The sequence below is a fragment of the Oncorhynchus tshawytscha genome, linkage group LG16 (assembly GCF_018296145.1).
Source record: "Oncorhynchus tshawytscha isolate Ot180627B linkage group LG16, Otsh_v2.0, whole genome shotgun sequence".
NCBI classification, from domain to species: Eukaryota; Metazoa; Chordata; class Actinopteri; order Salmoniformes; family Salmonidae; genus Oncorhynchus; species Oncorhynchus tshawytscha.
In genome coordinates, this window is record NC_056444.1 from 75,576,615 (window position 1) to 75,592,919 (window position 16,305).

At 47.2% G+C, this 16,305-nt stretch overlaps 1 protein-coding gene across 3 annotated transcripts in view; it reads left to right on the forward strand.

The window, feature by feature from the left end:
- Window positions 1–245: 245 nt before the first annotated feature.
- LOC112216361 (rho guanine nucleotide exchange factor 25) overlaps window positions 246–16,305 on the forward strand; it is an 81,017-nt gene continuing 64,957 nt past the window's right edge. The window contains exon 1 of one of the 3 annotated variants that reach the window (XM_042299648.1): window positions 246–691. In XM_042299648.1, the coding sequence (XP_042155582.1) occupies window positions 553–691 (139 nt within the window). In that variant the 5' untranslated portion in view covers window positions 246–552. The remainder of the gene's footprint in view (window positions 692–16,305) is intronic. The other 2 variants (XM_042299645.1, XM_042299647.1) reach the window with 2 other exon arrangements.

Genomic DNA, 16,305 nt, shown 5'->3' on the forward strand with positions numbered 1-16,305 from the left:
AGGTGAGAGAAGGAGAGAGGGAGCAGGAGAGGAGAGGGACAGAGGGATAGCAGAAAGAAGAGAAAAAGAGAGAGGAGAAGGGTCGCCAAGAGAAACAGAAGACAAACTTGACAGGAAGAGAGGAGAGAAGGAAAGAAGGGGAGTGAGAACAGTACCCTGGAATAGCCAGGCAGCAACTAGAGCTGTAACACACTCCTCCCCCTCAACCCCTCCCCTCTCGCTTCATCTCTTTCTCTTTCCCCATCTCGCTCTCTCTCTCTGTCGCTGAGGCAGTCTGCTACTCTGTCGTCTGACCAGGCAGTTAACAGAGGAGAGAGCTCAGCAACTGGAAAGAAAAAGAGAAGGAGAAAGAGAAAGAGAGAATTATTCTCATGACTTTCTGTCTTTCAGTATGAAAGTTTGTTTCTCTAAGAGAGGTTCCTCTGATTCTGAGTTTTAACTGGACTTTCTGCTTCCTCTGTGTTGTTATCTGTGGACACTCTCCGGACATTCCTTTGGGATTTACTCGGACCGCACCGCGAGGATCTAGTGTGTTTGTGTGTTCGCTGGGCCATGCCCGCCACTGGTGGCCGGTCATCCAGCGCCAGGGGTACATCATTAAAAGGGGGCCACCTCCACAGGGGCTGTGCCTGCCAACACTTATTCCGTAAAGTCCTGATCAAGTGTGGCTGCTGCTATGCCCGGGTCAGAGGTTAGTAGTACAATACACACACGTCTGCTGTTGTGTGTTTATATTGTGTGTGTGTGTTTATATATTGTGTGTGTATGCATGTGTCTGTGTGATTCAACAACCCAACTACTACCCTCCTCATTTTTTATTTTACCTTTATTTAACTAGGCAAGTCAGTTAATAACAAATTCTTATTTTCAATGACGGCCTAGGAACGGTGGGTTAACTGCCTGTTCAGGGGCAGGACGACAGATTTGTACCTTGTCAGCTCTTCTTCCCTGTAATACCACTGTCAGTTCAACATTCATTTTCTTCCCTCTCTGCCATATTTGCTCAGATGTCCAGCCACCGCCTCCTTATCTTGCTCTCTGTTCTGCAGGGAGAGTGTACTGTGTAGTGTGTACTAATAGTTTAAGTGTGCCTATTGCTCCTCTCCTCCACACTGCCCTCAGCTGGAGCAACAGATGTGTGCTTGTGTACTGTAGAGAGACAGGGACAGGGACGAGGGACAGGGACTAGAATAGTGTGTGTGTATTTGCTTGTGTACTGTAGAGAGAGGCAGGGACAGGGCATGGAGAAGTCACAGAATCTACTGGTAATATGGAGAGAAGAAAAATATTGCGTGTCAGTTTGTGTGTGTTTAGGTCCTTGAGAGAAGTATCACCCATCTGGGTGTCTGTGTTGGCTAAATACGTGCAGCACGTGGATGGATTAAAACACCAGGGGACGGAGCTGATTCTTCAGACTTGGCTACTCTGAAGAATTCCACCACCTCAAACAGCAAGCTATTTTAGTCAAAAAAGCTACTCTCTCTCTCTCTCCCTACCCCTTTCCCTCTCTTGCTCTCATTCTCTCTCTCTCTCGTAAGTTTTGAGTTTTTAAGTCGATAAATGAGAATGAACGTAATCTATTGCTGGTGGAAAAAGCTGCTGGGCAGCCTTTTTACTGTTTTGATCCCACATGAAGTTACTGTAAGACTTGTTATATTCCAACATGAAGTTACTATTAGACTTGTTTTGATCCAACATGAAGTTACTATTAGACTTGTTTTGATCCAACATGAAGTTACTATTAGACTTGTTTTGATCCAACATGAAGTTACTATTAGACTTGTTTTGATCCAACATGAAGTTACTATTAGACTTGTTTTGATCCAACATGAAGTTACTATTAGACTTGTTTTGATCCAACATGAAGTTACTATTAGACTTGTTTTGATCCAACATGAAGTTACTATTAGACTTGTTTTGATCCAACATGAAGTTACTATTAGACTTGTTATATTCCAACATGAAGTTACTATTAGACTTGTTTTGATCCAACATGAAGTTACTGTGTGTTAATCCAATAAAACCAGATGATTTATATTTGGCAGTAATAACTAGGAAAGACCTTGATCTACTTTAATGACTGGTGCTTTTGGGAAACTAACAAAATTACATTTGGAATATCAATATGAGGCCAGATCTAGACTTGCTTTACAGATTAAGTCCATGTGGTTAGCACTGGCTTAGCGTCCCGTGAGTAGTTGATGCACTAGGCTACTATAGAAGTGTGCTGCTTCCATACTCGATAGCTCAGTGTAACCTGGATAAGGTTCCTTGTTCTGTTAGGGTAAGCTCTTGCAGACGGCTGACTGAAAGCTGACTACACATGGCCAGGGTTGCTTCCGTCTGTGTTGTGATGTTTGTAGGTAAAACAGTTAGAAAATGTGGTTCTGGATGTGCCATGTGGTCCCAGTTCTCAACAATGTTGTCTCTGCATATTGCAGTATTATTCGCTTGCTTAGAATCCCCTGCTATTCTAGAATCCTGTCTAGAATCCCTTGCTATTCTAGAATCCCCTACTATTCTAGAATCCTGTCTAGAATCCCCTACTATTCTAGAATCCTGTCTAGAATCCCCTACTATTCTAGAATCATGTCTAGAATCCCCTACTATTCTAGAATCATGTCTAGAATCCCCTGCTATTCTAGAATCCTGTCTAGAATCCCCTACTATTCTAGAATCATGTCTAGAATCCCCTACTATTCTAGAATCATGTTTAGAATCCCTTGCTATTCTAGAATCCTGTCTAGAATCCCCTACTATTCTAGAATCCTGTCTAGAATCCCCTACTATTCTAGAATCATGTCTAGAATCCTCTGCTATTCTAGAATCCTGTCTAGAATCCCCTGCTATTATAGAATCCTGTCTAGAATCCCCTACTATTCTAGAATCCTGTCTAGAATCCCCTGCTATTCTAGAATCCTGTCTAGAATCCCCTGCTATTCTAGAATCCTGTCTAGAGCCACATGCTGTTCTAGAATCCTGTCTAGAATCCCATGCTGGTCTCACTCATTCTGTAGTGGTGAGTAACCCTGGCAGACTTGCCAGATAAACGAGAGGATGGTAGAGGAGATGGTCACAGAGATCCGTCTCACATCATCATAAGGGTCTGCGTCCCAAATGGCACCTTATTCCCATAGGGCTCTGGTCAATAGTAGTGCATTTTACAGGGAAAAGGCTACTTTTTGTGATTAAATGTCACCTTAATGTCACACATGACCTAGAGGAGTAGGCTAAGGAGACTGGCTGAGATATTCATGACCTAGAGGAGTAGGCTAAGGAGACTGGCTGAGATATTCATGACCTAGAGGAGTAGGCTAAGGAGACTGGCTGAGATATTCATGACCTAGAGGAGTAGGCTAAGGAGACTGGCTGAGATATTCGTCAGTAATGTATGCCAATAGAACGAAAGCTTCCTGTCCCCCCTCCCTCCCCCCTCTCTTGCTCCGCTCCATCCCCTCCATCAAGGGTGGTGACTGCAATGCAGTCGTTGCAGAATTACAAACAGTCAAATCAATGGAGCAATCTGGACCTCAATAAACCTCCAAGCAGCCACCAAGTCAAGACAAACAACTCCAATCTTTCTAATCAATGCTTAGAGATGGATGAACAAAATCAATGGGTTCCTTAGTACAACTTGATGATATGTGAATGTGTGGTGTGTGTGTGAGACACCCGGGAGGCTAATGACATGCATAAACATGAGCTTTTACTATTGAACTTTTAGTGTTTGGCAGTGACCGGGAGCTGGTGGTGGATACTACTCAGCATGACAGGAGGAGCCCACTGTGGGGGTGAAAGAGATGGACAGAGAGAGAGGAGGAGCCCACTGTGGGGGTAAAAGAGATGGACAGAGAGAGAGAGGAGGAGCCCACTGTGGGGGAAAAGAGATGGACAGAGAGAGAGGTGGGCAAAATGAGGAAGGGGAATGCATCTGGGTTGTTCTGGTTGATATCTGTGTTGTTCTGGTTGATCTTTTCATAGCTGGTCAGCAACATTGGTTGGCTACTGGGCTGCAGGAGAATAAGAGTTGCCTTTAACCATGCAGAATGAGTTAATTTTAATTGAAAATGATTAAAGGCATGACAAATCATGAAAGTGGTTGGCTGTTAGTTTGAGTCATATTTCATAATCTGATAGGAAGCATCCAACCTGGTGATGTTTTTAGTAGTTGGTCAGAACTGCACAGGCCTGTAGCATTGTTGAAGTGTTTTGTTGTTTGGGGCCAGGCTAGCTCATCTTGGCCTCTGAGAAGACAGGGGTCGTAAGTCATAGAGTTATTGAGCAGCTGTAGCTCTGCTCCCTGCTTCTCCTAGCCTCTCCCTGAACCAACGATAGCCTCCTCCTCCCTAACCCAACCCTTAAAAGCCTCCTCCTCCCTACCCAACCCATAAAAACCTCCTCCTCCCTACCCAACCCCTAAAAGCATCATCCTCCCTACCCCAACCCCTAAAACCTCCTACCCTACTCCAACCTCTAAAACCTCCTACCCTACCCCAACCCCTAGAAATTCCCTACCCTACCCCAACCCCCAAAACATCCTACCCTACCCCAACCCCTAAAACCTCCTACCCTACCCCAACCCCTAAAAGCCTCCTAAAACATCCCTACCCTACCCCAACCCCTAAAACATAATACCCTACCCCAAACCCTAAAAGCCTCCTACCCTACCCCAACCCCTAAAACCCCTACCCTACCCCAACCCCTAAAACATCCTACCCTACCCCAACCCCTAAAAGCCTCCTACCCTACCCTACCCCAACCCCTAAAACCTTCTACCCTACTCCAACCTCTAAAAACCTCATACCCTACCCTACCCCAACCCCTAAAAACCCCCTACCATACCCCAACCCCTAAAACATCCTACCCTACCCCAACCCCTAAAAGCCTCCTACCCTACCCCAACCCCTAAAACCTTCTACCCTACTCCAACCTCTAAAAACCTCCTACCCTACCCCAACCCCTAAAACCTCCTACCTAACACAACCCCTAAAAACCTCCTACCCTACCCCAACCCCTAAAAGCCTCCCACCCTACCCCAACCCCTAAAACCTCCTACCCTACTCCAACCTCTAAAACCTCACACCCTACCCCAACCCCTAAAAGCCTCCTACCCTACCCCAACCCCTAAAAGCCTCCTACCCTACCCCAACCCCTAAAACCATTTTAATTGAAAATGATTAAAGGCATGACAAATCATGAAAGTGTTTGGCTGTTAGTTTGAGTCATATTTCATAATCTGATAGGAAGCATCCAACCTGGTGATGTTTTTAGTAGTTGGTCAGAACTGCACAGGCCTGTAGCATTGTTGAAGTGTTTTGTTGTTTGGGGCCAGGCTAGCTCATCTTGGCCTCTGAGAAGACAGGGGTCGTAAGTCATAGAGTTATTGAGCAGCTGTAGCTCTGCTCCCTGCTTCTCCTAGCCTCTCCCTGAACCAACGATAGCCTCCTCCTCCCTACCCTACCCAACCCTTAAAAGCCTCCTCCTCCCTACCCCAACCCCTAAAAGCATCATCCTCCCTACCCCAACCCTTAAAACCTCCTACCCTACCCTACCCTACCCCAACCCCTAAAACCTCCTACCCTACTCCAACCTCTAAAAACCTCCTACCCTACCCCAACCCCTAGAAATACCCTACCCTACCCCAACCCCCAAAACATCCTACCCTACCCCAACCCCTAAAAGCCTCCTACCCTACCCCAACCCCTAAAAGCCTCCTACCCTACTCCAACCTCTAAAACCTCCTACCCTACCCCAACCCCTAAAACATAATACCCTACCCCAACCCCTAAAAGCCTCCTACCCTACCCCAACCCCTAAAAACCCCTACCCTACCCCAACCCCTAAAACATCCTACCCTACCCCAACCCCTAAAAGCCTCCTACCCTACCCTACCCCAACCCCTAAAACCTTCTACCCTACTCCAACCTCTAAAACCTCATACCCCACCCTACCCTACCCTACCCCAACCCCTAAAAACCCCTACCATACCCCAACCCCTAAAACATCCTACCCTACCCTACCCCAACCCCTAAAAGCCTCCTACCCTACCCCAACCCCTAAAACCTCCTACCCTACTCCAACCTCTAAAACCTCCTACCCTACCCCAACCCCTAAAACCTCATACCTAACCCAACCCCTAAAACCTCCTACCCTACCCCAACCCCTAAAACCTCCTACCCTACTCCAACCTCTAAAACCTCATACCCTACCCCAACCCCTAAAAGCCTCCTACCCTACCCCAACCCCTAAAAGCCTCCTACCCTACTCCAACCCCTAAAAACCTCCTACCTACCCCAACCCCTAAAAGCCCCCTACCCTACGCCAACCCCTAAAAGCCTCCTACCCTACCCTACACCAACCCCTAAAACCTCCTAACCTAACCCCAACCCCTAAAACCACCTCCCCAACCCTACCCCAACCCCTAAAACCTCCTACCTAACCCAACCCCTAAAAGCCTTCTACCCTACCCTACCCTACCCCAACCCCTAAAACCTCCTACCCCACCCCAACCCCTAAAACCTCCTACCCTACCCTACCCTACCCCAACCCCTAAAACCCCTACCATACCCCAACCCCTAAAACATCCTACCCTACCCCACAACCTAAAAGCCTCCTACCCTACCCCAACCCCTAAAAGCCTCCTACCCTACCCCAACCCCTAAAAGCCTCCTACCCTACTCCAACCCCTAAAACCTCCTACCTACCCCAACCCCTAAAAGACCCCTACCCTACCCCAACCCCTAAAAGCTTCCTACCCTACCCTACACCAACCCCTAAAACCTCCTAACCTAAACCCAACCCCTAAAACCACCTCCCCAACCCTACCCCAACCCCTAAAAACCTCCTACCTAACCCAACCCCTAAAAGCCTTCTACCCTACCCTACCCTACCCCAACCCCTAAAACCTCCTACCCCACCCCAACCCCTAAAACCTCCTACCCTACCCTACCCCAACCCCTAAAAACCCCTACCATACCCCAACCCCTAAAACATCCTACCCTACCCCACAACCTAAAAGCCTCCTACCCTACCCCAACCCCTAAAACCTCCTACCCTACTCCAACCTCTAGAAGCCTCCTACCCTACCCTACCCCAACCCCTAAAACCTCCTACCTAACCCAACCCCTAAAAACCCCTACCTAACCCAACCCCTAAAACCTCCTACCCTACCCCAACCCCTAAAAGCCTCCCACCCTACCCCAACCCCTAAAACCTCCTACCCTACTCCAACCTCTAAAACCTCATACCTTACCCCAACCCCTAAAAGCCTCCTACCCTACCCCAACCCCTAAAGCCTCCTACCCTACTCCAACCCCTAAAAACCTCCTACCTACCCCAACCCCTAAAAGCCTCCTACCCTACCCCAACCCCTAAAAGCCTCCTACCCCTACCCTACCCTACACCAACCCCTAAAACCTCCTAACCTAACCCCAACCCCTAAAACCTCCTCCCCTACCCTACCCCAACCCCTAAAAACCTCCTACCTAACCCAACCCCTAAAAGCCTTCCACCCTACCCTACCCTACCCCAACCCCTAAAACCTCCTACCCCACCCCACCCCAACCCCTAAAACCTCCTACCCTACCCAACCCTACCCCAACCCCTAAAACCTCCTACCCTACCCTACCCCAACCCCTAAAACCTCCTACCCTAACCTACCCCAACCCCAACCCCTAAAACCTCCTGCCCTACTTTACTTTCGCCCAAGAAATAAAAGGACTACCATGCACAACTGTGTGTCTGTCTGTGTCTGTGTCTGTGTCTGTGTCTGTGTGTGTGTGTGTGTGTGTCTGTGTGTGTCTGTGTGTGTGTGTGTGTGTGTGTGAGGTATATGGAGTAGAGGTATATGGAGGAGAGGTATAGAGTAGGGGAGGAGAGGTATATGGAGTAGGGGAGGAGAGGTACATGGAGTAGGGGAGGAGAGATATATGGAGTAGGGGAGGAGAGGTATATGGAGTGGGGTAGGAGAGGTATATGGAGTAGGGGAGGAGAGGTACATGGAGTAGGGGAGGAGAGGTATATGGAGTAGGGGAGGAGAGGTATATGGAGTGGGGGAGGAGAGGTATATGGAGTAGGGGAGGAGAGGTACATGGAGTAGGGGAGGAGAGGGATATGGAGTAAGGGAGGAGAGGTATATGGAGTGGGGGGAGGAGAGGTATATGGAGTAGGGGAGGAGAGATATATGGAGTAGGGGAGGAGAGGTATATGGAGTAGGGGAGGAGAGGGATATGGAGTAGGGGAGGAGAGGTACATGGAGTAGGGGAGGAGAGGTATATGGAGTAGGGGAGGATAGGTATATGGAGTAGGGGAGGAGAGGTATATGGAGTAGGGGAGGAGAGGTATATGGAGTAGGGGAGGAGAGGTGTATGGAGTGTGGGAGTAATCAGTCTAGAGAGGCAGGCACTGCTGTCAGCAGCAGAATAGAAAAAGATAGTGAGGGGAAATAATTATAGAGAACTATGCTTCTCCTTTCAATTTTCTGGCAATCATTTTCTATCGACTCCTTCCTCTTCATCTGAGTGGCTCCTCTTCATCCGAGCGGCTGCTTTGGTTGATGTGTTTATCACAACGTCCCACCTCGCCCGCTCCCTCATCGGCCCCAAGCTTTCACCTGCATCTGTTTTCTCTGAGCTTCTCTGTCTCCCCAGCGACAGGGAGAGAGTGAGTGAGGAACAGAGTGACGTATATGGAGTAGAGGAGGAGAGGTATATGGAGTAGAGGAGGAGAGGTATATGGAGTAGGGGAGGAGAGGTATATGGAGTAGGGGAGGAGAGGTACATGGAGTAGGGGAGGAGAGGTACATGGAGTAGGGGAGGAGAGGGATATGAAGTAGGGGAGGAGAGGTATATGGAGTGGGGGGAGGAGAGGTATATGGAGTAGGGGAGGAGAGGTACATGGAGTAGGGGAGGAGAGGTATATGGAGTAGGGGAGGAGAGGTATATGGAGTAGGGGAGGAGAGGTATATGGAGTAGGGGAGGAGAGCTATATGGAGTAGGGGAGGATAGGTATATGGAGTAGGGGAGGAGAGGCATATGGAGTAGGGGAGGAGAAGTATACGGAGTAGGGGAGGAGAGGTATATGGAGAAGGGGAGGAGAGGTATATGGAGTAGGGGAGGAGAGGTATATGGAGTAGAGGAGGAGAGGTATATGGAGTAGGGGAGGAGAGGGATATGGAGTGGGGAGGAGAGGTATATGGAGTAGGGGAGGAGAGGTATATGGAGTAGGGGAGGAGAGGTATATGGAGTAGGGGAGGAGAGGTATATGGAGTAGGGGAGGAGAGGTATATGGAGTAGGGGAGGAGAGGTATATGGAGTAGGGGAGGAGAGGTATATGGAGTAGGGGAGGAGCGGTATATGGAGTAGGGGAGGAGAGGGATATGGAGTAGGGGAGGAGAGGTATATGGAGTAGGGGAGGAGAGGGATATGGAGTAGGGGAGGAGAGGTATATGGAGTAGAGGAGGAGAGGTACATGGAGTAGGGGAGGAGAGGTATATGGAGTAGGGGAGGAGAGGTATATGGAGTGTGGGAGTAATCAGTCTAGAGAGGCAGGCACTGCTGTCAGCAGCAGAATAGAAAAAGATAGTGAGGGGAAATAATTATAGAGAACTATGCTTCTCCTTTCAATTTTCTGGCAATCATTTTCTATCGACTCCTTCCTCTTCATCTGAGTGGCTCCTCTTCATCCGAGCGGCTGCTTTGGTTGATGTGTTTATCACAACGTCCCACCTCGCCCGCTCCCTCATCGGCCCCAAGCTTTCACCTGCATCTGTTTTCTCTGAGCTTCTCTTTCTCCCCAGCGACAGGGAGAGAGTGAGTGAGGAACAGAGTGAGCTGAGATGATGCCTGGGAGGCATAATGAAGAACTATCAGAGGGAATCAGCACAGCGCTCCCTCAGAGGGGTATACGAGTCCCCTGCAGCATTGCCCTACACACACACAGAGAGATAGAGAGAGAAAGAGAGAGAGAGAAGGAGGCGGGGGGCGGACGGACGGAGACTGCCTAGGAACAATAACTAGAGTAAAAAATAATCACCAGGGTGTCACCCTCAACAGCCCATCCATCTGCTCTGTGTACACAGTAATACACTGATCCAGCCACTGTTACATACTGTACTCTACTATATACTGTCTCTCTACACAACTATATACATGTACTTGCTTTCTACACAACTATATACTGTCTCTCTACACTACTACATACTGGCTCTCTACACTACTATATACTGTCTCTCTACACTACTCTATACTGTCTGTCTACACTACTACATACTGTCTCTCTATACTACTATATACTGGTTCTCTACACTACTACATACTGGCTCTTCTATATACTGGCTCTCTATATACTGGCTCTCTACACTACTATATACTGTCTCTCTACACTACTCTATACTGTCTGTCTACACTACTACATACTGTCTCTCTACACTACTATATACTGGTTCTCTACACTACTACATACTGGCTCTTCTATATACTGGCTCTCTATATACTGGCTCTCTACACTACTATTTACTGGCTCTCTACACAACTATATACTGGCTCTCTACACGACTATATACTGGTTCTCTACACTACTACATACTGGCTCTTCTATATACTGGCTCTCTATATACTGGCTCTCTACACTACTATTTACTGGCTCTCTACACAACTATATACTGGCTCTCTACACTACTATATACTGGTTCTCTACACTACTATATATTGGCTCTTCTATATACTGGCTCTTCTATATACTGGCTCTCTATATACTGGCTCTCTACACTACTATTTACTGGCTCTCTACACTACTATATACTGGCTCTCTACACTACTATATACTGGTTCTCTACACTACTATATACTGGCTCTCTACTCTACTATATACTGGCCCTCTACACAACTATATACTGTCTCTCTACACAACTATATACTGGCTCTCTACACTACTATATACTGGTTCTCTACACTACTATATATTGGCTCTTCTATATACTGGCTCTCTATAAACGGGCTCTCTACACTTCTATATGCTGGCCCTCTACACTACTATATCCTGGCTCTCTACACTACTATATACGGTCTCTCTACACAACTATATACTGGCTCTCTACACTACTATATACTGGCTCTCTACACTACTATATACTGGTTCTCTACACTACTATATACTGGCTCTCTACTCTACTATATACTGGCCCTCTACACAACTATATATGGTGTCTCTACACAACTATATACATATACTTGCTTTCTACACAACTATATACTGGCTCTCTACACTACTACATACTGGCTCTCTAAACTACTATATACTGGCTCTCTACACAACTATATACTGGCTCTCTACTCTACTATATACTGGCCCTCTACACAACTATATACTGTCTCTCTACACAACTATATACTGTCTCTCTACACTACTACATACTGGCTCTCTACACTACTACATACTGCCACTCTACACTACTATATACTGGTTCTCTACACTACTATATACTGGCTCTCTATATACTGGCTCTCTACACTACTATTTACTGGCTCTCTACACAACTATATACTGGCTCTCTACACTACTATATACTGGTTCTCTACACTACTACATACTGGCTCTTCTATATACTGGCTCTCTATATACTGGCTCTCTACACTACTATTTACTGGCTCTCTACACAACTATATACTGGCTCTCTACACTACTATATACTGGTTCTCTACACTACTATATACTGGCTCTCTATATACGGGCTCTCTACACTTCTATATGCTGGCCCTCTACACTACTATATCCTGGCTCTCTACACTACTATATACTGGCTCTCTACACTACTATATACGGTCTCTCTACACAACTACACTGAACAGAAATATTAACGCAACATGAAAACATGTCTAAGATTTAACTAAGGTGCAGTTCATATAAGGAATTCAGTCAATTGAAATATACTGAACCAAAATATAAGTGCAACATGTAAAGTGTAGGTCCCAGGTTTCATGAGCTGAAATAAAAGATCCCAGAAATGTTCTATTCACACAAAAGCATATTTCTCTTAAATTTTGTGCAAAAATTTGTTTGTGAGCATTTCTCATTTGCCAAGATAATCCATCCACCTGACAGGGGTGGCATATCAAGAAGCTGATTAAACAACATGATCCTTACAGAGGAGCACCTTGCGCTGGGGACAATAAAAGGCCACTCTAAAATGTGCAGTTGTGTCACTCAACACAATGCCACAGACCTCTCAAGTTTTGAGGGAGCGTGCAACAAACATGCTGACTGCAGGAATGTCCCCCGGAGCTGTTACCAGCCGACCTCACAACCAAAGACCGCATGTAACCACTGCAGCCCAGGACCTCAACATCCGGTTTCTTCACCTGTGGGATCGTCTTAGACCAGCAACCCGGACAGCTGATGAAACTGTGGGTTTGCATAACCGAGGAACTTCTGCACAAACTGTCGGAAACCGTCTCAGGCTCGTCGTCCTCACCAGGATCTTGACCTGATTTCAGTTTGGCATCGTAACCGACATCTGTGGGCAAATGCTCACCTTCGATGGCCACTGGCACGCTGGAGAAGGAGGAGCACGCCTTTCTCTCTTCCCCTGGCCCTCTCTCTCTCCCCCTGGCCCTCTCTCACTGCCCTTGGACCTCTCTCACTGCCCCTGGCCCTCTCTCACTGCCCCTGGCTCTCTCTCTCTTCCCCTGGCCCTTTCTCTCTGCCCATGGCCCTCTCTCACTGCCCCTGGCCCTCTCTCACTGCCCCTGGCCCTCTCTCTTTCCCCTGGCCCTCTCTCTCTCCCCTGGCCCTCTCTCTCTTCCCCTGGCCCTCTCTCACTGCCCCTGGCCCTCTCTCACTTCCCCTGGCCCTCTCTCACAGCCCCTGGCCCTCTCTCTCTTCCCTGGCCCTTTCTATCTTCCCCTGGCCCTCTCTCACTGCCCATGGCCCTCTCTCTCTCCCCCCCTGGCCCTCTCTCTCTTCCCCTGGCCCTCTCTCACTGCCCCTGGCCCTCTCTCACTGCCCCTGGCCCTCTCTCTCTTCCCCTGGCCCTCTCTCACTGCCCCTGGCCCTCTCTCTCTTCCCCTGGCCCTTTCTATCTTCCCCTGGCCCTCTCTCACTGCCCATGGCCCTCTCTCTCTCCCCCCCAGGCCCTCTCTCTCTTCCCCTGGCCCTCTCTCACTGCCCCTGGCCCTCTCTCACTGCCCCTGGCCCTCTCTCTCTTCCCCTGGCCCTCTCTCACTGCCCCTGGCCTTCTCTCTCTCCCCCTGGCCCTCTCTCTCTTCCCCTGGCCCTCTCTCTCTCCCCCTGGCCCTCTCTCTCTGCCCCTGGCCCTCTCTCTCTTCCCCTGGCCCTCTCTCTCTCCCCCTGGCCCTCTCTCTCTCCCCCTGGCCCTCTCTCACTGCCCCTGGCCCTCTCTCTCTCTCCCCCTGGCCCTCTCTCTCTTCCCCTGGCCCTCACTCTCTTCCCCTGGCCCTCTCTCTCTCATATTTCTCTCTCTCCAACACACACACACACTCCCCTAAGAAATAGCTTGGTCTAAGTTTTGGGCAGAAAGTCGTATGATTAGTATGATGAATGTGAACATCAAATGGAGAATTAAGATACTTATTGGGTCTCTCTCTCTCTCTCTCTCTCTCTCTCTCTCACACACAGTCAGTAAATGAACAACTTCTTTCCCCTTCTTACAGTTTTTCGCATCTCCTTTTTCAAAGTTCACTCCCACGTCATTTTTTGCTTTACAAGACCTGATGCTCCTTTCTCCTAACACAGAACCCCTCTGCTATCATGCCTTCTCTCTCTCTCTTACTCCCAGCTGTGTTTGGAAACGTCCTGAACAGAAGATAGAGGGAACTAATTAGTAAACACAAAAGTTCATTCCATACCTTGTTTAGAAAGAATCTCCAGGAGAGGGAGAGATGGAGAGAAAGTTAGAGAGCAGGGAGACAGAGAAAGTATGAGAGACCAATAGAGATCTGAGGAAAAAGAATTCTAGAAATTCCATGCACCTCCACATTGAGCTCATCTGTCTTCCTCCTTCAGCATCATGCTGCCAGCAATAATGAGATTAGCACGTACAGTACATACCTGAATCATGTAGTAACCAAAAAAGTCTAAATATATTTTATATTTGAGATTCTTCAAAGTAGACACAATCTGCCTTGATGACAGCTTTGCACACTCTTGACATTCTCTCAATCAGTTGTACCTTGTTAAAAGTTAATTTGTGGAATTTCTTTCCTTCTCAGTGCGTTTGAGCCAATCAGTTGTGTTGTGACAAGGTAGAGGTGGTATACAGAACATAGCCCTATTTGGTAAAATACCAAGTCCATATTATGGCAAGAACAGCTCAAATAAGGAAAGAGAAACGACAGTCCATCATTACTTTAAATCAAATCAAATCAAATCAAATCAAATCCAATTTTATTTGTCACATACACATGGTTAGCAGATGTTAATGCGAGTGTAGCGAAATGCTTGTGCTTCTAGTCCCGACAATGCAGTAATAACGAGCAAGTAATCTAACTAACAATTCCAAAAAAAACTACTGTCATACACAGTGTAAGGGGATAAAGAATATGTACATAAGGATATATGAATGAGTGATGGTACAGAGCAGCATAGGCAAGATACAGTAGATGATATCGAGTACAGTATATACATATGAGATAAGTATGTAAACCAAGTGGCATAGTTAAAGTGGCTAGTGATACATGTATTACATAAGGATGCAGTCGATGATATAGAGTACAGTATCAACGTATGCATATGAGATGAACAATGTAGGGTAAGTAACATTATATAAGGTAGCATTGTTTAAAGTGGCTAGTGATATATTTACATCATTTCCCATGATTAAAGTGGCTGGAGTAGAGTCAGTGTCATTGACAGTGTGTTGGCAGTAGCCACTCAATGTTAGTGGTGGCTGTTTAACAGTCTGATGGCCTTGAGATAGAAGCTGTTTTTCAGTCTCTCGGTCCCAGCTTTGATGCACCTGTACTGACCTCGCCTTCTGGATGGCAGCGGGGTGAACAGGCAGTGGCTCGGGTGGTTGATGTCCTTGATGATCTTTATGGCCTTCCTGTAGCATCGGGTGGTGTAGGTGTCCTGGAGGGCAGGTAGTTTGCCCCGGTGATGCGTTGTGCAGACCTCACTACCCTCTGGAGAGCCTTACGGTTGAGGGCGGTGCAGTTGCCATACCAGGCGGTGATACAGCCCGCCAGGATGCTCTCGATTGTGCATCTGTAGAAGTTTGTGAGTGCTTTTGGTGACAAGCCGAATTTCTTCAGCCTCCTGAGGTTGAAGAGGCGCTGCTGCGCCTTCCTCACGATGCTGTCTGTGTGAGTGGACCAATTCAGTTTGTCTGTGATGTGTATGCCGAGGAACTTAAAACTTGCTACCCTCTCCACTCCACTACTTTAAGACATTGACATCAGTCAATCACGGAAAATGTCTTCAAGTGCAGTTGCAAAAACCATCAAGCGCTATGATGAAACTGGCTCTCATGAGGACCACCACAGGAAAGGAAGACCCAGAGTTACCTCTGCTGTAGAGGATAAATTCATTAGAGTTGCAGTCCAAATAAATGCTTCACAGAGTTCAAGTAACAGGCACATCTCAACATCAACTGGTCAGAGGAGACTCTGTGAATCAGGCCTTCATGGTTGAAATAATGAAAAGAAACCACTACTAAATGACACCAATAATAAGAAGAGACTTGCTTGGGCCAAGAAATACGAGCATTGGACATTAGACCGGTGGAAATCTGACCTTTGGTCTGATGAGTCCAAATTTGAAAATTTGAAAAAAAAACAGCTAAAGAAAAACACTTGTTTTTGTTTTGCTACAGAGTAGGAACACAACCCATAAACAAGTGTTAGTTCCAGATAATCGTGTAATGTTTTCGATAATTGTCTAAGTCAGGTATTCCCAAACTAGAGCGCAATGGCGTCGGGGGTATGCCAAATAAAAATTCACATTAAAAAAAATGTACATTTAAATTATGGATGTGTCATTGCAACCTTAAAGCTCCTCAATGATGTCACCATTGTCCTTGATTTAAAGCAAGGTTGTGCTGCTATTTTTATTGACTTAGCCAAAGCTTTTGATACGGTAGACCAATCCATTCTTGTGGGCCGGCTAAGGAGTATTGGTGTCTCTGAATTGTCTTTGGCCTGGTTTGATAACTACCTCTCTCAAAGAGTAAAGTCAGAAAATCTGCTGTCTCATTCACTGCCTGTCACCAAGGGAGTACCCCAAGGCTCAATCCTAGGCCCCACACTCTTATCAATTTACATCAACAACATAGCTCAGGCAGCAGGAAGCTCT